The sequence below is a fragment of the Arvicanthis niloticus genome, chromosome 22, assembly GCF_011762505.2.
Source record: "Arvicanthis niloticus isolate mArvNil1 chromosome 22, mArvNil1.pat.X, whole genome shotgun sequence".
In the NCBI taxonomy this organism is placed as follows: Eukaryota; Metazoa; Chordata; class Mammalia; order Rodentia; family Muridae; genus Arvicanthis; species Arvicanthis niloticus.
The window spans coordinates 9645595-9670818 of record NC_133429.1 but is presented as its reverse complement, the minus strand read 5'-3'; the positions used below and the strand labels follow the sequence as shown (position 1 = coordinate 9670818).

General features: G+C 40.3%; 1 protein-coding gene across 1 annotated transcript in view; it reads left to right on the top strand.

The window, feature by feature from the left end:
- The window catches only part of LOC143436484 (uncharacterized), a 43052-nt gene extending 18674 nt beyond the window's left edge, over positions 1-24378 (top strand). The window contains exons 6-8 of the mRNA XM_076920862.1: positions 1983-2103; positions 23720-24046; positions 24188-24378. Of these exons, the coding sequence (XP_076776977.1) occupies positions 1983-2103; positions 23720-24046; positions 24188-24378 (639 nt within the window). The remainder of the gene's footprint in view (positions 1-1982; positions 2104-23719; positions 24047-24187) is intronic.
- Positions 24379-25224: the final 846 nt, after the last annotated feature.

Here is a 25224-nt window from a genome sequence, read left to right as displayed (position 1 = left end):
GAAAGGGAGATAGTTGATGTAGCTTGAAGAAAGTGAATAATTTCTTTTGGTTCTTTTGTTCTTTACTGTTTTCTTTCTGTCTTTTCAGATATTGATTTTAGATACTGATGTTTAACAACAACATGCTGTCCAAAAGACTACAGGAAGTAGAAAAACTCCAGATTATCTAGGGTTTTGTTTGTTTATTGGTTTTCTATTGTAGATGTACTGGGAACACATGATAGTGGTGCTTCATTGTTATGAGTTTATTACCCCAACTGCACTTCTGGTCATAGAAAAGCAAATTGCATACAATCATGTTATATATATAAAATCATGTACATATATATATATATACAAACACACAATATGTGATATAATATTGATAAAAAGTTGTATATTTTATATACTTTCTATTGTTTAAGCACCAAATCCTACTTATACAAAAAAGAATTGTGTATGTTGACATTAGTTCAGGTCTATTTACCTCAGGTTTTCTGTAGCTCTTAATTTAAGTATAAACCCATATGCTTTAATATTTTTAACATTTTGTTTACTTTATATCCTGATTGCAGTACCCTCTACTAAGTCTGCTCCTCACAACCTTCCCCTCTCAGTTTGACTTTAATTCAAAACTTGATATAATTTTTATTTTTTTCAAATTTTGGGGGAAAGTTGTCAGGGGAGAATGCAGATATGGAAGGACAGGAAAATGAATGTTACTAGTTTGCATAAGAAGAAATTCACAGAGCATAAATGAAGAATAAACATTTTGACAAGAAAAAAAGATGGACAACAAAAAAAGACAACAGAAAGAAAAGAAAGCAAGGGTATATTTTAACTAGTAGTTTCCAGGAATAAGGTCCACAGGAAGGAAGCCATGGTGATGTTACTCATAATGAAGTAGGAAAGCCCAGGGAACAGCTTGTTCACTTTAGAAAGTGGCTTAATTTGCTACTATTGCTATGATAAAACGCTGATGAAAAGCAACTTATGGAGCACATATGACACTTCATGATTTATTTCTAGTTGTCTGTTAACTACAGAGAAATGTGAGGGTTGAAACTGAAGCAGGATAGGAACCTGGAGGCAAGAACTGAAGCAGAAACTGTGTAAGAGTTGTGCTTCCTGTTCTGCACCTCATATCTTTCTTTGTCTGATTAATGGCTCAAGGGAGGCACCATGCTGGAGATCTGGGCCCTACAGTTTCCATTGTTAATCACGACAATGTCCCATAGACTTCCCTACATGCTAGGACAATCTGATGTAGGCATTTTCTCAACAAAGATCCCTCTTCTCACCAACTTCTTATTCATTTTTCTATTTCTTTAATGAAACACCAGGAGTAAGGCAACTTATAGAAGTAAATATTTATTTGAAACTTGGAGATGAAGAGAGATTATATTCCTTCAAAGTCATGAGAGAGAAGCATGGCTGCAGGAAGGAAGGGCAACCAAACAGGAATCAGAGACCTGGTGGCTCTCATCTTAGGTAGCAAACATGAAGCACAGAGAGGACACAGCCAATGGCATCTGGCCTCTGTAACTTTAAATCTAACCAATGACATACTTCTTCCAGGAAAGGCAAGCCACTCAGACCACCCAAAAGGTCTCACTAAGATGGCATCATATATTGTGATGCCTGCAATTAGACTATCACAATGAAACTATACCTTCTCCCCACACCCCTCAAAAAATCACTGATTTGAGAAGCCTTTGAGACGTTAATTTGATTCACTCACAGGTATTCTGGCAGCATATCAGTTCTGAAATGTTACTATGCTTTACTAGTTCCTCCATTCTTTGCAATAGGTATGAAATTTAAATATGTTATCTAAGTTGCAAAAGTGTCTCCATTTTAGACACAGACTTCATTTCACGGGTTCATATCTGCTTGTAGTAACTGCTATTTTCTTCATTTTAGATTTTAATTTTTTATTGATTTCCATTTTGTAAACTATTTGAAATGACAGAGGATCTTGTTTTTGCCTTTTGGTGTTACAGATGTCTCTTATGCAGATCATGATTGACAACAATGTAGACGTTTTGGGAGATGATGACAGTACAATTTGTAATGATATTCAAAAGATATCTGATGGCATAATGATGTCACTAAATACTGCTGGTAAGTAACCTGTTATGAAAAGGCCATAGGTGACCACAGTGGGAAAACCTCAAATGCTATTACTGAAGAATTAAAGATTTCCTCTGCGCTTTCCCAGGAAGAATGTCCTACTTGTAAGGGAAATATTAATTGGTCATCAGATGAATGGAAGGATGATAAAATTCCCTGATTTCATAAATTTGTAAATATCAGAGCAGCATTGGGGCATATCATGATATTAGAGTATGGGAAAACTTGTTTTTAAATAACACTTTAATTAAATTATATATGAATATATGTATATATACATATGTAAACATATAGAAGCACGCACAGTTATGCACACACAGACACACACAGACATTCACATAGATAGATAGGTAGATAGATAGAGAGATAGATAGATAGATAGATACATACATACATACATACATACACACATACATACATACTTACTTACATGTGTATATGACAGAGGGACTCTGTATTTAGCCTCTGTAAGACTTTCAGAATATTACCTGCTATATTTCTTACTTTTTTCCTGTGGTACACAAGTCTTGTGGATATCTTGGATGTGAAATTGTTTTTTTAAATCACTTAAAGAATTATTTGATTTTAAAATCCATTAAATGTACTACAAGACTGAAGCATGTGCCAACAAGCTTTGCTATCCTTGTGTAAAAACACTAATTATTGTTGAATTTACTTTGAGAAATAATCTTGCCAGATGCTTGGGATTTGCTGTAAATATTAAGCTGCATAGGATCCATTACAACACATGGGTGAAGAATAATAAAGATGCTAAGTTAAACATACCAGATTTAACAGGTAACACCATTCAAAAGAAGATATAGTGTTAACTCAAGTAATTTTTTGTGTAGAGTTCAGAAAATGCACTGAAAAAGTAGTCTTACCTGAAGTGGGGTGAATCTATCATCTGAGATTATTTGTCTAACGAACACATTTTATGTTCTATTTAGGATGAGACAATGAAAAGAGTTCAACATATAATGTTCCACAAAGGAACTATTTGTTCCAAATAGTTTCACTCACTATACTATTTTTCTGTTGTGTATTATATGTATTTATCTATTATAATAAATTTTATTAAAGTATGTTATTGCTTAGACTCCAATGTGCCTGATTCATGATTCTCCATAGTCTTTGGAAAATGGCATTTTCAGTATTCTCCTCTACCTCTGTTGCTCAGGCACCTGTATTCATGTGACAGATCCACTAGAATCAATTATTATTTCTTTTCCAAACTACAATCAAAATGACATTCCAAGTACTGCTCAAGAAATAAACATGGGAGGTTTGTCTGACCAAATTCTTCTACATTCTCACCATAAAACAGTCCCCATTGCTCAGAATCAACTTTGTAGTAGTACAATAAAATCAGACTTGCTCCTAGGCATTAGAGCAATAATATTTTTAAAAAGAATTTATGTTCCTATTTTTGTGAATAGGTACTCTAGATAATTATTTCATTAGGAAAAACAGGTCATTATTTGAGGACTCAGGGTATCATCATACAGCAGTTCTGATGTCAGGAGATTGGCGCTATTGAAGTCGTTCACCTAATTGAGAAGCAGAGGACAATGAATGTTCACATTCAGGGAGTTTCCTCTTTTATACATTCAGGAAGCTTGCCTAAGGAACAGTACAGCCCAGTTACAGTGTTACTTTGCCCACATCGTTTACTTAAGCATAGACAGAAACTAATTACATTAAATATTCCCTGAGAGTTTTGCCCAGAATCCTTTGTCATAAATGGTTCTAAATAAAATTCTATTGACAATCAATATTAATCCTCATACATGATAAAATTAGAGTTGAATCACAATTTAAAGAATATTGGAAATGGTCTGAAATGAAAGGTCAGTGTCTAATGCAATTGAGACACAGTCTTTGTGACATGAATTCGGGTCATCAAAACTTACATTAACAAAACAAACAAAACTAGGTATTGTACCACAATCATGTATAAACTAGAATTTTCTACCTGGAGATGGAATTTGCAGATTGCAATGAATATATTGTTCTGTGGTGACCAAAAGAGATCCGGTGTCAAAAAGAGATTGGAAAAAGACCAAAACTTGACTCTGTCCTCTAATATAAATAAGCTCAAAGATCTAACTATATTGCCAGTGCGCTATGTATCTTACATGTGTGCGCGTGCGCGTGCGCGCGCGTGCGCGCGCACACACACACACACACACACACACACAAACAGATGATACACATTTGCACATGCATCACATATTCTCAGAAACCCACATAGGTATACAGTATATTTGATGAAGTAACTCTCTTCATAAACTAACACCCTTATCTCAATGATAAGCATTCTTTATTCATGGTTTGTGTTTCTAGAAAGAGTCTATGATTCAAATTTGAGATATGGAAATCATAGAAAAAATCCCTAGTAAATAAATTTATAAATACCACATTAATAATTTCTAGGACCCTCCTGCACACTCCCATTTACACACATTTGAAATGTTTTATTTATCACTATTATTATTTTAATTTTTCATCGAAAATTGAATTAAAACACAGTGACCTTCCTTTCCTCCTTTTATCCCATTGCATGCACCCCACTCTCAAACTCATTGTTTCATGTTGGGCCAAACATGAGGTCTAATCTTTATTCCACCTCCACCCTTCAGTCATGTACACAGGTGGAGGGAGCTAACAGGCCCTAGAGAGATTTACATACTAATGAGGTACCTGAAGTCCCCAGCCCCTCCCCCTTCTCCCCTCCCCTTTTAACTCAGGTCGATCCTGGGTTTGGGGGGTATGCATCCAGATCCATCCAAGATCCGCGATGTGAATAAACCAGTTTTGGAAACCCAAGGGCTTCCTCGTGTGTTGGGGCTGCGCCGCTATGAGGAACCGTGAGGAGCCAGGGAGAGACTTTTAGTTAATGAACAGCAGGGCCCAACTTCCAGCTGGAGAAACCCAGAGCGTTCCCAGCGGACTACTCACAGCATGGCAGGAGGAACCTTGGGATCCCCAAGCCTTTTTTTTCCCCACAGTTTCAATATTGTTATATAAGTGTGATTATTTGTTTAAGATTTTATCTATAAAAATAGAAACACTTGAGTCCACCTTTTTGTGTTTATGTATATGGTTTCCAAGGTGAATAGTCTCTATTGGACAGTCCTTTAGACTATCACTTGTAGGAAAGGCTAATATTCTGCCTGCCAACTTTAGTTGCCTGTAATATTTTGACCCATGAATTATGACCATTGCATTGACATTGCATTGATATTGCCATCATTGTGGTTTTGCATCCATTTTCTGAGATTTCAAAACACCCTTTCAGGTGTGCTGCCTCTTAGTCATTGTAACCCCATTTCTGCAATATTCTCTGAGGTATACACACTGGTGCTATGACATAAATATATTCTTTGGTTCTGGAGTTTCCCCCAATCTCTTCATTGTGTCCAGTTTTGGTTTTCTATGATGGTCTCGATTTCCTGTACAAAGAGGCTTCTTTGATGAAAGTTGATGGCTTCACTTATATGTGGGTATAAGAATAAAATTTAGAATGCTGCTGTAAGGAATTAAGCTGATGTAGTAAATTAGTCTGATACATTTTCATGTCCGTAACCTCACTACTTTCTGAAATCTGACTAGAATTCTGCTGTTAGCCATCATTTCTTTCAATCTCTTTGAGAGTAATCCTTCCACATGTTAAAATATTTTAAATTACTTTCCCTGAAATACTAATGTTTGTCATAGCCATTGGCTTCCTCTCAGGGGTGACGAGTATAGTGCCTGTTGCCAAATAAATCTTACAGGGAAGCCTCTGAATTCAACTGATTTTAGCAGGATATGACTTAGAAGCCTCTAGCTTGAAGTTGAGTTTCTCTGGTAAATAAAACAGCAGGCAAGTTGACATGATAGGGAAGTAATTAATAGCTGTACCTACTACCCTCCTGCAACACTTATGAAGTATGTCAATAACCAATACAGAAAGCTATCAGAAGAGGTGCAGTAAGTGACACTTACATGTCAGTAATATCCAAGAGGTCTTTGATTAGACTTTTGTTTTGTTTTGTTTTTTGGGTTTTTTTTTTTTTTTTTTTTTTTTTTTTTTTTTGAGACAGGGTTTCTCTGTGTTTCTTCCTGGCTGTCCTGGAACTCACTCTGTAGACCAGGCTGGCCTCAAACTCAGAAATCTGCCTGCCTCTGCCTCCCAAGTGATAGGATTAAAGGCGTGCGCCACCACTGCCCGGCTTGATTAGGCTTAAGTTTATTTATTTTACCACATAATTGAACATAGTTCTGGATCTTTCGTTTGGTTTTTCAGAAAAAAAATGTTATTGTAAAGAGGCCTCTAAAGTTCAGTAATTTAGGTCTTGTTATTTGTCTCTAGGGTTATCCCATGCCGGACTGTTGACTTGACCAAGTCACACATTTTCACTCCTCTCTGACAAGAGAAATTCATTTTCCTAGTATATTATAAAGTAAATGAAATATAAATTTAGTATAAAGTTCCTTCCTTTTTGGCTACTTTCCTTTTTGACTTTCCAAGTCTTCAATTCACCTTAATCAACTATAGTCTGAAATGGTAAATGTTGAAATATCTAATAATAAAAAGGTACATACATATTAGATGGAATACCATAATGATTTAAGTGAAGAAAGTTTTCATACCAGTAAATGCCTTGTTTCTACCATTCCTTGTGATCATCTCCTGATCATTGGTTTCTCAGATATGCTGGGATTTCCACTACATCCCAGGCTGTACTGTACCCACACCAAAATCTGCCACTGGCCTTTCTTCAGATAGTCTACACTGGCAACACATGTATTTCCTATCATTCGTTGTCTAGGATGGAATCTTGTGTGCCTTTCCCTAAGTCTCCAAATTAAAAGATTTAAGAAACTGTTCATTTAAAATACACAAGCCAATTATAAATTTGAGCCTCTCTAAAATATTGTCTCATGTTTTCCAAAGGTATTTAAAAGTCAGTTATTGCTGTCTACCGTGGAAGGACTGAAGGATCCAAAGAGGCTTGCAATATCTTCCAAAGAGATATTGCAGGAAGAACAATATCAACTAACTGGACCTCCCTGAGATTCCAGGGACTAAACCACCTACTAAAGCGTATACATAGAGGAAGCCATGACTCTATGTAGGGCAGCGGGCTGTGAGAAGCAGCTGGGTGTTTGGTTGAGCATGAGTTTCAAACCCCAGAACCTTTATTGGACGGCAGTAGTTCAGCTCTGCTCCCAGGCCCTGGTTCTTTTCACTTAGCTTCTGTCCTTCAACAATCACTCCCACAGAGAGGTTTATGACCATCAGTCAGAAGGAATGGTCCCTCAGGCTCTCCCACATGCATATGAGGTATCTCCAAGCTCTCAGGTCAAGCCAATAGACATTATCTGCCGTCAGATCCTAACCCACCCCCAAAACTGTATATAAGGGCTCTATTTAGGGGAAGTAAAGCACGCTCAAGAATCATCCTGGTGTCCAAGAGTTTTTGTCACAAGAGCTGTAACACTTGGGGAGAGCTCTGCTCTCCTGGAACCTGCCTGGGACACCAAGCTGCCTCTTTGCCAGGTAGCTGGCTCCTTATTGGCCCAGCCCGGGGCCTGGACCTGCTCAGCTGGAAGAGACGGGTGCAGCACCTGGGAGAGGATGGTCAGCAACAACGATGGTGAGCAGGCAGAGGCAGCAGCGGGGTAGGCAATACCCCCTCCTGCTCGCACTCTGTGTCCTTTGGCCTCCACAGGCCGGGCCGAAGACCTACAGACGGTGGAGACTCAAGCCAGAGGCAGCGTGGAGACAGTAGCGAGCCCTCCCGGCTCTCACCCTGTCCCCAGTCGGGAGATCATCGTGGGACACCCTCCAGATCAAAAAACCAACAACTCTAGACATATGTAGCAGAGGATGGCCTTATCTGACATCCATGGGAGGGGAGGCCCTTTGTCCTGTGGAGGCCCAATGCCCCAACATAGGGTTATTCTTGAGCAGTGAGGCAGGGGTGGACAAAATGGTAGATAAGAACCCTCATAGAAGCAAGCAGAAGGGGGAAAGGAGGATGGGATGGGGATTTCTGTGGAGGGGTAACCAAGAAGGAATACCATTTAAAATGTAAATAAATAAAATGATTGAGAAATAAATAATTAAAAACATTTAAAAATCAAAATGAGTTAAAGATTCCTTATAAAGGAAAAAGTAAACAACGGTCACAATCAGATCTAAAACAAAACAAAACAAACCCCAGAAGTTTATAGAGTTTAAAAGTTCAGCATCAGATATTGGATACTCACTTTCTGTGTTACAAACCTCACCATTTCCCCAGATCTACTTTCAGCAGGACACATATTTTGTTATGCTCATTCAGGTTATCTATACTCCATGACTGCACAGATCCCATAGTACAGGTAAATTCAAAATGGTAGAATTTCTCTATCAAATGACTGCACCTCACCAATAGGCTGTGTTGGGATTCCATGGGGAACACTATCTCATGTGTTGTCAATCACTAAATTTTACCATGGACACTTCGTGCTTTGGGCTTCTAGAGATACTGAGGCTGCACCCCATTATTGTCCTCCCTATCCTTATAATAGTTCCCAAGACTCAGCTGCTCCCTAACATCCCTTTATGGTTTCAAAACCAGAACCAAAAACATCAGTCAGAAACCTATGAACTTCTCATAATTGTTGTGGACTCTCACATCAAATCCAGGAAATCTTAGCATTTTAATCAGTGGATATAATTATGCTGTTTTGCTAGTTTTTGCCATCAGTTTTTACTATATTTTAAAAAATGTTACTAGAGTCACAGATTGCCTCTCTACTCCTATAGTCATCTTTTAACTTTTACTGATGAAAATTGTTTTGCAATCCACTTTTGTGCTGGATCCCAATATGGGCCTGTGACTGGACTTCCTTTCCCTCAAGCTCTTCTCCATTTTGTCCTTTCCCTCAAGGACAAGATGGCGACGGCTCCTTAGCCCCCCACTCTTCCCATCCCCCCAGCTCCACAGAGGGAGTTCCTTCACAGCTAATAGCTGTCCTTCAAGCCACAACACCTGCTGTAACCCTCTTTCTAAGACTCCTTCTTGCGGCTGAGACCGTTCTCTCTCTCTCTCTCTCTCTCTCTCTCTCTCTCTCTCTCTCTCTCTCTCTCAAGATCACCAGCTCCAAACTCTAGCCCCTAGTGCCCTGCCAGGTAGCTTCTTTACCTACTCCCCCGTCATATGCAACAGGCTACAGCTATTTGGCTTAGCCTGCTTGCCTGAAGCAACAGGGCAGAGCCCTGCTTGCTACCCAGCCCTGTGTTCCTTAGCCAGCCTATGCTTCCCCTCACCCTCAGTCATTTGCAGCTGACTAAAGCTACTTAGCTCAGCCAGCTTGCCTGAAGCAGCGATCTAAAATCCTGCCTGCACCCCTTGCCCCACTGCTGCCTGCCAGTTTCTCTCAAAGCTGCCTGACTCCAATTCAGCTTCCACGTGTCTTTCCCATAGACACAGACTCTCACTCTTTCTGACTCTTAGCCCTCCCCAATACTTCTTACTTGCCTTAAACTCTTCTTCAAAGTTGGCCTTTCCTCTTCTCTACATTTAAAATTTACCAGCTAAGAAAAAGAAAAGCGGGAATGCAGAACCTCTCTGCCAGAGCACCCAGACTCCACATGGCAGAGCTAGGCCCCTCCCCCCACTGCTTCTAAACCCGCCATTACTGCTTCTCCCCAACAGGAGGACCTGCAACAAACGTTCCTGTTTTTCAACCAAAAATTTTAAACCTTTCCTTTTCTTCCTAACAGGAACACCTAGAACAACAATGCTTGTGTTTTTTCAACCAAAATTTTGTTATTTTTTTATTTTAATGCTGCCTTTTCTCTCTAATATTCGTGATATATGTCCAACATTATTTTTTTCAACCTTTATAATTTCTTCAAGGTTTAAAAGCCATCTAATTTCCTTCCACAGTTAAGTCAACGTGCTGATCACCATTTCTTGAGTCTTAATTAACAACTAATTTCTTTTACAGACAAACTGTTGCTGCCAATCCCAGATACAAAATTAACATTGTTTTTCTCCCTCAGCCATCCAAAAACAGACTCAAAGATACCTTCCAAGACTAAACTTTCCTCAAACACCTTTGCTTTTCCAGGATCTTAACGACAGGCCATAAGGTGCTTGTTCCCAAGCAATTTAATGCTCCATATCCAGCCTACAGACATCTCCCTGCCAGAGATGCTGCTTCCCTGCTGTGATTATCCTACAGGTATACCCACATATCCAACAGAGTCCAGCCATCCTCTGGAACCTGCCTGAGATGCCAAGCTGCTTTCTCCCAGCCACCTCATCTGACTGCAGACTCCAGAGACAGCGCCACCTCCTGAAACCTGCCAAGCTGCCTTCTTCCAGCCATCTCATCTGACTGAAGACCCCAGAACATGCTGAGATCCAGAAACCCACACCAGGCTCCAGAGATGCACGCCAGAACCCATAGATGCTCACTACAGAAGACAGATCCAGACCTTCCAGCTACAAATGAACTCTTTTGCCAAAGTCACATAGCTAAAGTTACATGTTAGTGAGGAAAACATAATGTCTATTTAGATTAATCAGATGTCATTACCCTCAAACTGTACAACCTGTATTTAATTGTTTCAATGATTCCCTGCCTTCCAAACCCTACCCTCAATTCCCATTACCCTTGACTTAGTTATGCTATACCCTCTGGCCTACATAGTGTTTTCTTTTGACCACCTCATCCAAAATTTTCACAAAAAAAAACAGTGAGATGTTGGGCCATGAAGAGATGGTTTGGACATAGCCTGGTTGAACGAGCTTTAAACCCCGGGGACACTTTTAGGGACGGTAGGATGTTTGGCTCTGTTCCTAGGCTCCCTTGTTACAGCACTGGGTTTGATCTCCCCATGCTCCCAGATTCCAGACTACTCCACAGGGTCCACATCTCTCATTAAACTGTACCTTGCAGACTACAGATGACACAGAGTTGCCCCTCCTTTTATGAAAGAAAAGAGGGTGGGATGTTGGGCCTTGGACAAGGTAACTCCATTTAACCTGTTACTTTCAGTCACGTAGGACAGGTAGAGGGTGTGACTAACAAGTCTCCACCTCCAGAGATTTAAATATTAATGAATTATCAAAAGGCCAGGGGCGTAGCTAATTAAGTTATTCCCTCCCCTTTCTCCCTTCTCTATAAGATTGGTCTCCCCTGGCTTTTGGGGGGGGGGGAAGCGCATACCACTTGCATCTATTCACCATGTCATGAACAATAAAAGCTTTGGAAAACCAGACTCCACGTGTCCATGGTCTCTCTGCCTGATTCCCAGCTTTTGGAACCCTGGAACCTTGCCGATGCAGCCGCCGGCCCGCCCACCGACAGCTGCATGAATGTGGGATCCTCCACTGGTGGCGCGGGAAGCCCTGATGCCGGACCGCCCTGAGACTCTGCCACCGGACTCCCTCCCTTCGCCCTCGAGATTCTTCCCCACAGTTCCTTCAGATAGGAACAATTCTAGGTCAGAGCTTTGGACTGTAGGAAGTCAACCCCATCTCTGCACTTGATACCCTGTCCCTCTACTGGAAGTGGACTCTACAAGTTCCCCCTCTCCACTGTAGTGCACTTCAGCAAAGGTCATTCCAATTGAGTCCTAACTGCCCAAATAGCCTGTTATCCCCTCAGGACTTCCATTTTCCTTCAGGCTTTCTGTCAACCTCATCAGACCTGCAGATCTTGACCATACAGACCTATGGATTTTTACCATAAAGACCTGCTGGTCTGCAATCATACAGATCTGGGATACTCATCAAAGGCCTGCCACATCTGGACCATTGAAGTTAACCACTTCTCAGTACCTACTACAACAGGAACATCAATGGACCAAGACTGAACAGATGGCTAAAGGATCTCAAAAGAACCCAGTCAACAAAAGCCAGAGCAATGTGACACATCCAAACCCTCTTTCAAATTCATGGCTTTTGTTTTCATTAATTGTTTTACACACACACACACACACACACACACACACACACACACACACACACTTCTAAATACATAAATACAACATGCTTAGCCTGTATGTTATTTGTATTTATGTTTTCAGGGGTTAACATTTGGTGTTGGATGACCAGTTGGTATGTTCTTCCAGGGGAAGAGAGAATAGAACTTTTAAGGAATTATTTTGTGTACTTTAGGCTCTTAAGCCTCTGCTGTGCTCTTCCCTTCATAAGAGTTATGAGTGGAAGTGTTGTAGAGATGTATCATAAGTGGTGTCATTTACTGTCTTTGAGCAATTGGGGATCTTAGATTAAGCATGATAATATCTTATTGTTATTGCAATGAGTCATTTCCTCTTCATTTATTAGTCTACCACTAAATTTTGGGAAATGTTCTATATCATTCCCATTGCAAAAAAATGTATAAAATATCTAGATTAGGTTTTCACATTGTGAATTGACTTTATCTTAAATTTTTAGTGAATTATTAACATTTGGGGATGGAAATTTATAGGAACATTATTAGGTTAAATTTTATAGTTTAGATTTGCTTCAAGCTGTCACTTTTGTTTTGATTGTAGTCATTCAAAAGTATTGTCTTTAGGTTTTTAAAAGACCCAGTAATTGAAACAGAACAGTGTAGTTAAACATTCCATATTACAGGTTCAATATTTGTGTTTGGCATTTGTATTATTGGAAGTACCACCTAGTTGTTCCATATTTTTTGCAAGGGATGACTGGTTACTTTTAAACATGTAGTCAAGATTTTGTGTGTATCACTCCATTAATTTCATTTGATTCCAAGTTATGGTCCATTTCATTTCTGTAGTGGTACAGGTAATATCTTGTTCTTAACAGTACCACAGCAAGAAAACTTGACTATTCCAAGTCAAGCAGGATGCTTTTCTTTTATAGAATTTCTTGGTTTTGTTGCTGAGGAAGAAAAGTAGAGTGGGAGAGAGGAAGAAGAGATGAAGTCAGTGAGTGCTAGACCAAGGGGATAAAAACACCATGAGACCAGAGGTCACTTCTGAGCTTAATAATGTATATGACTGTCTAGTTAAAGCCAGCAAAACCTAAAAAGCTTTCTTTTCATCTGAGGCCTGGACCAGACCTCTGCCAGGTCTGTTGTTGTGTGGACCCCGGGTTCCGCCTGAGACATTCTGGAGGCTCCACAGATCCCACAGCCAGCATTAGGTAGGAAGACCCACATACTGCCCTAAGCCCATAGCTGGGTGCTGTGAGCTCTCTCTCAGATTTCAGCAGATACCCCCCCCCCCGCGCCCCTGCAGAGTAGCACTCCCCTTCCAGCCCTCTCCCGGATTTGAGGCCTGGACCAGACCTCTGCCAGATCTGCTGGTGTGTGGACCCCGGATTCCGCCTGAGACATACTGGAAGGTCCACTCAACCCAGAGCCACAGAGGAACAACTAAAGTCAGAGTGTCAGACAACATATCCTGAGATATACTAGAGGAGACACTGCACCCAGAACAGCAGACACCTAGCTGGACTACTACCTTGGAGGCACCAAATCCTGAGGCATCCTAGAGGTACCACTGTAATCAGTACAGCTGGAAAAGATCACAGAGATATCTGGACCCCTAGAAGATCAGACACAAGTGAGATAACTGGAAAGGCAGGCTTCAGCCAGAGACAGCAAGTACAGGCAGCACTAGAGTTAACCAGATGGCAAAAGGCAAGCACAGGAACACAAGCAACAGAAACCAAAGTTACATGATATCATCAGAACCCAGTTCCCCCATCATAGCAAGCCCTGAACACCCCATCACTCCAGAAAAGCAGGATTCAGAATTAAAATCACTTCTCATGATGATGATTGAGGGCTTTAAGAAAGACATAAATAACACTCCCAAAAAACAGATAGAAACCCTTAAAGAGGAAACACAAAAATCCCTTAAGGAATTGGAAGAAAATGTGACCAAATGGGAAAAGGAATTAAACAAAACCGTGCAGGATCTAAAAATGGAAGTAGAAACAATAAAGAAATCACAAAGGGAGACTACCCTGGAGATAGAAAACCTTAAAAAAAAAAGATCAGGAGTCACAGACACAAGTATCACCAACAGAATACAAGAGATGGAAGAGAGAATCTCATGTGCAGAAGATACTATGGAAAACATTGACACAACTGTCAAAGAAAATGCAAAATACAAAAAGCTATTAACCCAAAATATACAAGAAATCCAAGACACAATGAGAAGGCCAAACACCTAAGGATAATAGGTATAGATGAGGGGGAAGACACCCAACTTAAAGGACCAGTAAATATCCTCAACAAAATTATAGAGGAAAACTTCCCTAACCTAAAGAAAAAGATGTCCATAAATATACAAGAAGCCTACAGAACTTCAAATAGTTTAGACCAGAAAAGAAATACTTCCTGCCACATAATAGTCAAAACATCAAATGTACAAAACAAAGAAAAAAATACTAAAAGCAGTAAGGGAAAAAGGCAAAGTAACATATAAAGGCAGACCTGTAAGAATTACACCAGACTTCTCACCAGAGACCATAAAAACCAGAAGATCCTGGACCGACATCATACAGACCCTAAGAGAACACAAATGCCAGCCCAGACTACTATACCCAGCAAAACTGTCAATCATTATTGATGGAGAAACCAAAATATTCCATGACAAATCCAAATTTACACAGTATCTCAACACAAACCCAGCACTTCAAAGAATAATTGATGAAAAACTCCTACACAAGGAAGAAAACTACAACCTAGAAAAAGCAAGAAAGTAATCTTCCAAAAGCCTTAAAAGAAGGTAGCTAAACAAACATATCTCCACTGCCAATAACAAAAATAACAGGAAACAATATTCATTTCTCCTTAATATCTCTTAATATCAATGGACTCAATTCTCCAATAAAAAGACATAGACTATCAGACTGGATACGTAAGCAGGACCCAGCATTTTGCTGAATTCAGGAAACTCACCTTTGTGAAAAAGACAGACACTACCTCAGGGTAAAAGGTTGGAAAACAATCTTCCAAGAAAATGGTCCCAAGAAACAAGCTGGAGTAGCAATTCTAATACCAAATAAAATCAGTTTTCAACCAGAAGTAATCAAAAAAGATAAAGAAGGACACTTCATATTCATCAAAGGAAAAATGTACCAAGAGAAACTCGCAATTCTCAACATCTATGCCCCAAATGCAAGGGCACCCACATACATAAAAGAAACTTTACTAAAGCTTAAAGCATACATTGCACCCTACACAATAATAGTGGGAGATTTCAGCACCCCACTCTCAGCTATGGACAGATCATGGAAACAGAAACTAAACCGAGACACAATGAAGCTAAGAGAAGTTATGAACCAACTGGACCTAACTGACATCTATAGAACATTTCATCCTAAAACAAAAGAATATACCTTCTTCTCAGCACCTCATGGTACCTTCTCGAAAATAGACCATTTAATTGGTCACAAAACAGGCCTCAACAGATACAAAAAGATTGAAATAATCCCTAGTACCTTATCAGACCATCATGGACTAAGACTCGTCTTTGACATGGACAAAAACAACAGAAAGCCCACATACACTTGGCAACTGAACAATGCTCTCCTCAATGATAACTTGGTCAAGGAAGAAATAAAGAGAGAAATTAAAGACTTTTTAGATTTAAATGAAAATGAGGACACGTCATATCAAAACTTGTGGGACTCACTGAAAGCAGTACTAAGAGGAAAAATCATAGCTCTAAGTGCTCACAAAAAGAAATTGGAAAGAGCATATATTAACAACTTGACAGCAAACCTGAAAGCATTAGAACAAAAAGAAGCTAATATACCCAAGAGGTGTAGACGGCAGGAAATAATCAAACTCAGGGCTGAAATCAACTAAGCTGAAACAAAAAGAACTATACAAAATATCAACAAAACCAGAAGCTGGTTCTTTGAGAAAATCAACAAGATAGACAAACCCTTAGCCAGACTAACCAAAGGGCACAGAGATAGTATTCAAATTAATAAAATCAGGACTGAAATGGGAGACATAACATCAGAAACAGAGGAAATTAAAAAAATCATCAGATTCAACTACCAGACGACATGAAGCTCATGAAGAAGAAAGAACAAGTGAGGATGCCTAGGTCTTTCTTAGAAGGAGTAACTAAATACTCAAGGGAGCAAATATGGAGACAAAGTATGGGACAGAATCTGAAAGAGAGGTTATATGGAGACCATTCCACCTGGGTATTCATTCCATGTGCAGTCACCAAAAATAGACGCTGATATGGATGTCAGGAAGAGAAAGCTGACAGCAGCCTGATAAGGCTGTCTCCTTAGAGGTTCCCCAGAGTCTGACATACCCAGAGGCAGATACTCACAGCTAACCATTAATATGATCAAAGGTTCCCAATGGAGAAGTTAGAGAGTAAACTGAAGGAGCCTTAATGGCTGGTGGCCCTGTGCGGAGAGCAACAATACCAACCAGCCAGAGCTCCCCAGGGTCTAAACCACCAGCCTAGGAGCACATATGGAGAGATACATGACTCCAGCTGTATATGTAGGCGAGGATGGCCTGGTTGGGCATAGGTGGGAGACAAGGTCATTGATACCTTGAAGGCTGAGCACTGAGTGTGTGAGGGGTAATCTGAGGGTGGGGAGGGGGATTGGGGGGTAGGTGGGTAAACACCCTCATAGAAGCAGGAGGAGGGGGGATGGGATAAGGGGTTCCTGGGAGGTGGGGGGAATGCGTTAAAGGGATAAAATTTGAAATGTAAATATAATATCCAATAAAAGAGGGGGAAAAAAGAAAAGCAGTTAGAACCAACATCCTTAATAAAATGTCAGCCCTCTTTAAAAAAAAAACTATCTTGATACTAAAATTTGTTTTGAGAATTGTATATTGCAGAATGATCAGCCTTGGTGTATCTACTCAACAAGCAAGCTGGGCAGACCTGCTCAAACTTCTGAGGTCCGGGAATTCCATCTGGAGGCAGTGAAGACACAGCATCAGAGGCTTGTCAATTTGCTCTTCCCCCCACTCTTCTTCTAATATTTCAACGTCCATAGTCAGCTTGAAGAAACTAATGAAGAGTCAGCGCCCCTATTCAGCTTGAAGAAGCTAATGAAGAGTCAGCGCCCCTATTCCTTGCGCTTGGGGACTAAGGTGGTAAATGTTGGGCTGTCTTTCTAGGGAAAAGTAGTAGTTTTGTGGGAATAGAGAGGATTAGCTAGGGTTTATTGCATAGCCACAACCTATTAGTAGAAATCTGTATAATTATTATCAAGATGAAGATATAAATTCTTAAACGACACCAATTTACTTTCATTACAAATTTTAAGGTTTTTATTGGTACGAGCTGCTTATTGATATAAGAGTGAGATGAATATTGTTACCCTCATAGGCATTGTACCAGTATAACACACTTAGGAATACAAGGCTTAGACCCAGTCCTCCTTTAACTTTTTTTAACTGATTTGAGATGGTCAGCCTGTGAGATAAGGGACTATAGCAAATTCATGGCTTGGAGTTTATTGTTAGGGTGTTTTCTATGTTTTATTTAGAAATAGCTGAGTGGAGTTAACAGGCAACAGTCCAGATTACCTTACATGGATAGTTGGTTTTCAAAACATCAGAAATCCACAGAATTGATGTGACAAACATTTCTGTATTAATGTTCATTTTGATTAGAGACCTGTCTGCTCCTGACAGCTTCATATATTGAAGTCTAAGAAGAAATTGAGCATCTTTGGAGTTACTCCAGTTGTGGTGAGACAGCCATTAGACAAGAATTGTCTCTTTCCTTCTACAGACAAATTACTGTCCAGAAAAGGACACACCTGCAGAATAGTCGACTGATTATATCTGCCTAGACAGAGTAATCAGCCCTTAATAATTCTGCATCACTATGGTCTGTCAGATGATCCTGGGCCAGAAGGCAGAAGAACAGATGCTCCAACGTTTTGAAGTAGAGGGAGTGTCCAGGTGTTCAGAGGTCTCTATAAACTGTCTAAGTTTTAGAAGCTATGCTTTGTGCTTCCCACAATTATAGTTAACTCAGTCATTCTGGATTTCTGATGGGGTTGAAAACTTATAGCCTCATAGCCAATCCTGGCTATTTACCTTGAGAGAAAAGATTTGAGTGGATGTTCATCAGCTGACATTCATCCTAAAGCCAAGGAAAAAGCCAGGTTCAGAACTAAGTGCTTTAGTTAGGATAGATGACAGAGGTTCTGGTTAGTCAGCAAAATGTTGGACTGGGTATGAGGACTATCTTGTACCTCACTGGTACAAATTGACATAATTATGCTCTAATTGTATTTTGAGAGAAAAGTTTCATTTTAACAGGAAGGGTGATTGTAGGAGGAGCTAAGGTGGGAGGAGTACTGAGAGGAAGAGAAGGAGTAAGAAGAGGAGGAGAAGAAGGAGAGGAGAAGCTAGGTGATGAAAGAGAGAAAGAGGGGGAGACAGGGAGGCAGATGTTCATGTATCTCCACCAGTCAAAGATAGTTGATATATCTAGGTTGGGTAGTGGGTTACACCTCTGATTGAGCAATACCAAACTTATAAAGCCTTTGATTAACATTGTTTTAAAAAATGTATAAGTGCAAAAAGGAAAAGGGTGCATAGGATAGGGGTTTTCTAAGGGGGGATGGGGAAAGGGGATAGCATCTGAAGTGTAAATAAAATATCCAATTAAAAAAAAGGAATTGCTGATTTATTTGAAAAGTGGCTATAGGATAGTACTACTCAGAACAGGAGGATCTGCAAAGATTCCCTTTATGTAGATTACTTTTCTAGACTTTCTGATCTTGATCTTATAACATTTCATGTAAGTTATCATTAACTGATTTTATAGCTTCCTCAGTTTGTATGTGACACCATTGAATAGCCTGATTATTACACTTATTGTTAGGAGATATCAACAGGTATTGTAAGATAAACCTTTCCTTTTATTAGAAGTTAGCATGTTTGTTTTTTTAATTACTATTTTATTATTGAGACAGGATTTCTCTGTGTAGCCCTGGCTGTCCTAAAACTTGCTCTGTAAAGACCAGGATGATCTCGAACCCAGAGTTTGTCCTGCCTCTGCCTTCTGAGTGAAGGAATCAAAGGAGTGCTCCATAACCGCCTTGCATAGAGTAGCTTTGACGTTTATTCTCAGTTTTTCATTTGTGAGCTGGGATGATGATGGCTTGATTAGAAGGAAAGAACTGAATCATTTTTAGAATACTTTATTTGTTCTTTCTGTCTGCTGTGGCTCACTGTTAACTTTTTCTGAGTAGAAATATTTATCATACAGAATTGTTAAGATAGTCATTGAATACAGATGATTAAATTAATTTTAAAATAAGCTCATTTGTGATCATTGTGTGTTTAAAATATAGGTAGGCCACGTGTTTCTTTTACACTAGTCATAAAATATTCTCTATCAAGAATGGATGTGGTTTATCTGAACCAGTGTTGACATGTTCCAGAAATACTCCATAAGTGATAGTTTGCTGTTGTACCATTTCTCTCCCTTCTTCTGGTGCCCCCCTTCTTCCTGAGGGAGTTGACAAATAATATTGGTTCCTGTAAGGAATTGCAGTATTGATCACATGGTTAGTAAACTGTTAAAACAATTGTGTTCTGTGAATGAGAACAAGATGTCAAGGCTCACATTTTAAGAATTTTAGAACGATTTCATATGAAAACCAGGCATACTTTACTATAGCAGTGTGAATAAGTACCATAATGTGTTGGAAACTTTATGAACTATCCCACAAATCTTAGGACTTGATTACCATTACATAGTAAGTTTAGTCTGCTTTAGGGCAAAAGAGCTGAACTTGGCACAAGTTTTCTTGTGCTACTCAAATCTTATTTATTGCCAGGAAATTGTGTTTAAAGCTTGTTCTCTTTCATCCAGTTGAGTGTAATAGTTTAATAAACATTAAGGGCTGGAGAGATCACTCTCTAACCAGTAGGTTAAGAGCACTGAGTGCTCTTCCAGAGGTCCTAAGTTCAATTCCCAGGAACCACATGGTGGCTTACAACCATCTGTAATAGGATCCAATGACCTCTTCTGCTGTGTTTGAAGACAGCTGCAGTGTGCTCACATATATTAAATAAATAAATCTTTAAAAACTCAGTATATGAAGTTTAACCAACATTTAAAAGTTAGACTAGAATAGAAAACAGTCAAGTTCATCATGCATAGAAAGAGTAGATATTGGTATGCAAAGCATGTGTGCTTTGTTGCATTTCTCACTCCTGTGTCTGTGTCTTACAGATTGATATTAGAGGAGTTTAGAATATTGTGTAGAAGCAGATGTATATGTTAGCTCATCATGAGAATATTAGAAGCATGGCTCCTGTTTTCAGAAAGAACATGTGAAAATCTAGGACAACAAATAGATGATTTAATAAAGGGGAATGTGCATAGGGAAAAGGTTGGGGGAGGGGAGAGGCAAAGCAGAGCTTGGACCAGGGAGAGGATGAGGATAAATAGCAAGAGAGTGAAAGAGAGCAAGAGAGAGAGAGAGAGAGAGAGAGAGAGAGAGAGAGAGAGAGAGAGAGAGAGAGAGAACAAACTCCATTGTGTTCCTAAGGAGGTGTTTAATGTTTGAGTCTAACAGCATTGGCTAATTGTAATTTAGAAGAAGATACTGGATATAAGAATTAACTTCAGTCCTTTATATTTTTAAGTGGTTATTGACTCTTATTTTCCCATTCTGGCAGAGATTAACTTTCATTGATTATCACAGATGCATTAGCTTTTTGGACTTAGGGATAAATGGTAGTAGTGTCTTGGCCGTTTCTTTCTGTTTCAGGCCAACTCAAGAGAATTTGCTAGTTTTCTCCTTCTTTTCACTCATTCATAGATCATCAGTGAAATGACTTCGTGTTTTAGTATTGAAGACCATCAATTGCTCCGCTGTTTCTTTGCTGAATCTGCAGAAGTTAAGTATTTTCTAAAATGACATTTTTTTTGAATGACCTGTGCTTAAGTATAAACTACCTCAAACACAAGAATGTTGTGTTTGTTGTCCTTTGTTGTCTCTGCATAGAGAAGTGCTCCAGATGTGGACAATTTCTTTTCCTCCCCATTGACACTGCTCAGAGCTTTAGGGCTGCTCTTCTCCTTAGCCACTCACCCATTGCTGGACAGTTTGCATCTTGTTTTGGCAGTAGGTGAGAATGGGCAGCCTTCTCTTGATCAGCCTCTCATCTGGTGGTCTTGGCTCTGCTACTTGCATAAAGCTGCATTTGGCTTTCCTCAGAACAGGAGCCACAAGGGTCTGGCCCCTCATTCTCAGTACAGTAGTTTGTCTTTGAATTCTTTGAACTCTGCTTTTGAATCAGGGCTTCTTCCTCTAGTTTTCTTCTAGTTTTCTCTAGTTTCAAAGGGCGTTCCTTGAATACATTCTCTATAACTGAGGTAGGGGTGTGTGTGTGTGTGTGTGTGTGTGTGTGTGTGTGTGTGTAAGTAAATGTGCACAGAATCTTGTAAGTTTGGAAAATCAACTCAGATATAATTCAAGTAAAATATTGTAGGTTATCCTAGGATTTACAATGTTTATAGGATTGCAGAATCATCATTTTGAACAATGTCTGTAGGGTCCAAGTATTCTAGTGGGTATCCTTAGGGAAGTGTTGTTCCTTAGGAACTTTTTATTGAGGGTAGACAGGAACTTTGAGAAACTTGAATCTAGCTTTGAGTAAGTTATATTTTACTTAGTGCCTGTACAGTTATATTTATGTGTGTGAAAATCCCGTAACCTGAGAGATAAGTTTAATCATGCTGAAGTAGTAACGGTGCTGTTGATAGAATGACATCTAAGAAACACACTGCTCTCAGTAGGATTGGAATGATACACTGAAGGCCTGTGCTGTCAACTCCTGGATGACTGAGATGTTCCTATGACATTCTTCTTGTTCTGACTGAACTAATTCCCCATGGAAAGACATTTAATGTTTTTAAATACAGAAATTCTCACCTTATTTTTGTACCTTCAGTTACTATAATTTTAACATGTTACAAAACTATTTTGTGTCTGAAAATTTTTGTTCATTATGATGTTTAGGAAGAAAACACCTTGAACTCTTGCAATTTCCATGATCCATTGTGTTTTGTTTTTTGCCCTAGGGTAACAGTGTTTTAGCTAAGCAATTGGTTTCTGTCCTCTCAGTTTGTGGGAACTTTTATTACTATGTATAATGGTGTATGTGTTTCATGTGTCAGTATCTATTTGTTTCTATGTATTATAAAGAAACCAGATGATCCTTCCTCTTTATTAAGGAGAAACCCATGCACAACTGGTGTTATTTTGACAACATGTGAACTGCTAGAACTTTGTGATTACCATAAAGTTTTGTTCTAAGTTTTAGCAGGATAGATAATAATACTGGAGGACAATGAACCCGATTGTTCAGAAACAAGTGATGAGCTTTAGATGTAGACTGGCTCCTTTAAGTATTGACCAGGTGATCTAGGCAAGTTATTTAACCTCTTGAATCTTTGTTGTATCAGCTGTAAAGAAGTAAACATTTACCAAAAGGTGAAAGCCAGTTTAGAAGTTTTCCCCATAACTTAGATTATTTTGTTGGTTTCAGTCCCATTCTGATTTTTTTCCTTTTTAATACTGGATCACATGGAGTCCTTGAACTTAATATGACCTTAAACTTCTGATTCTTTTGTCTCTACTTCCTAAGTGTTAGGATGTGGAGACATGGAGATGCAGCTCCCAGGCAGGATCAAGTAAGGATTGGTGAAAGGTGCAAGGAGGGGCTGGAATGCTGCCCTTGAGGAGAAAATGTTTTTCTCACTTGGCCTCAGCTATGTTCTGCTTCCATCTGTCTTTGTGGAAGAGGCTCTCAAGGTCTCTGAGTTATAGGTACTGGAGTGATTTGTTAATTAAATGTTTTAAGAAGAAGCATTTGCTTAGTCTTGCCTATATTCCTAGTATTATAGGAATAAAGATTTTATGAGTTTAGCTTGCCAAAAGGAATTTGACGGAATTTGTGTTTTTATCTATGTAAGGCTTTATAAAGTTTGTGGCAGTATGCAGTTGCTTCTGCCTTTGCTCTGCATCCCGTGTCCTAGGTTCTTTCAAGATCAATTCCCAGGGTCCCCAACACACTAGACACTGACACTTGACGCCTCAACAGGGACCCTGAAATTGATTCAGGATGGTCAGACAAGGTAAGTTTATTTTATCACAGGGAAATAAAACAAGGTAAATCTTCTCCTTATCTTGCTATGCTTAAGCATCTCTTAAAAGTGCAGGGAATTTGTATCTCTCAATCTGATTTAGAGTTGTGTCTAGAGACAGCAAGAGACTATAATCCTTGCTTCCCTGATGAGGGTTCCATAGATTCTGACATTTGCCCTAGAGTGAAAGCTAATGTGGAAAAGGCTGCAAGGCAGGGAAAAAGATTCCAGTTCGTTTTTGGTCTATTTGGGCTGTTATTTTTTACTGTATTTAAGGATATGAATGAAAACAGGGTAGTAACAAATGTAGCAAAAGAAGCTGTGCCTTCAATAAAGGATTTAAATTTAGATGAGGAAGTCAAAGATGAAATAAATAAAGATAAACAGGAATTATTAAAGCCAGAGAGAACTTGGCACAACCTTTGTATGATGCTTCTGAGTCTCTTAAACAATTGTCAGGAAGGACTGATCAGTTACAGAAGGATTTCGATTCTCTAAGAGTACCAGGAGCCAGAAAAGCGAAAGTAAAAGTTTCACTGTTTGTGCCACTGCCTGAAGCAGTTTTTTCTGCATCCTTTCCAGAGGATGCCATGTTAACAACAGATTCAGATGATGATGGTGATGAATTTCCTGCTTTTTCTTTTCTTATAACTAGGTGTGGCACAAGGGCTTATTATGAAGAAATTATTGTCAATTATATTGGTCAGTTGAAAAAGGCAGTAACTTTATATGGACCTCAATCTCATTATGTTAAGGAATTATTAAATGGTACCCGAGGATTGGAAGGTATTGTGTAGAGTATTATTAAAGGAACCTGAATACTTGCAATGGCAAATGTGGTTTAATGAGTTATTCATAGAGAAAGCAAGACCAAATGGAGTTAGTGCTAACCACATATTACAAGTTATTTCTCATGCCTGCTAACAGGGACAGGACAATATAATGATGCTCATGTTCAAGCACAGGGATCTCCTGAGGAAATTCATGAGCAACTTAGGGCAATATCTATGGGAGCGTGGGAACGGATTAGACCTTCTGGTGAACATTATGGCTCATGCCAAGCACGTGCCCGCGAGCGCCCCGCAGCCCTGTGCTCATCCGGGTCCCCAGAGCCTTAGCCAATGGAGCTGGCTCCTGGCCCCGTGGGCAGAGCTATGCCTCCTCTGTCTCCCCGTGGCCTGTAGTCCCCGGGAGCTGCCTGGGGCTGAGGAGCCCGGCTCCCACGGGAGAACTCAGGTTGCGAGCGCCCAGTGATCTCGACAGGTCCGGAGCAATGCTCCCAGTGGCACACGCTGGGATCAGAGCCATCCTAGTAAAAACACTTCAGAAAAATGAGGTGCCAGTGGTCACGTGGGGCCGGCGCTGCCCAATGAGAAGCCGGGGGCGGGGCAGAGGCCGCTGACGCGGCGGAGTCACCAGGGCAACCTCTGGAGCTCTAGCCCGCGCTCTCCGAGCTCGCTGCCCACTCAGGGGCGCACAGGCCGCATCGCATGGAGGCTGTGTGAGCTCGTGTTTACCCGTGGAGTCCGCCTCGGGCGCGCCACCGTCTCCCCGCGGACCGCTCGGTTGGGAGAGGTTTCCCTGATGACCAGCTTGGGCTGTCGTGGCGGCTCGAGCCCCGCGCGATCGCCTGCGCTCCGGGGGTCTCAGGCCCGGGAAGGTATGCGTGTCCTCCGGACGCTGGGCGCCGGCTCCTGAAGGACGTCGCGCGTGGATCTCGGCGCCTCCGCAGCCTCCATTCATCTGCCAGCTGCGCGCTCGCCGCCTCCGCGCCCCTCTCTGCAGCCCTTTCCCCACTCCTCGGGTGAGGAGGTTCTCCTGGAAGCGCAGGTGTCGGTTATGAACCCGGCTTCCCCGCCTTGAAGCTCTCGGTAGAGGAAGTCGGGGTGACCCGCCGCACCCCGAACATGGGGGTGAACGCGGTGCATTGGTTCCGAAAGGGACTCCGGCTCCACGACAACACC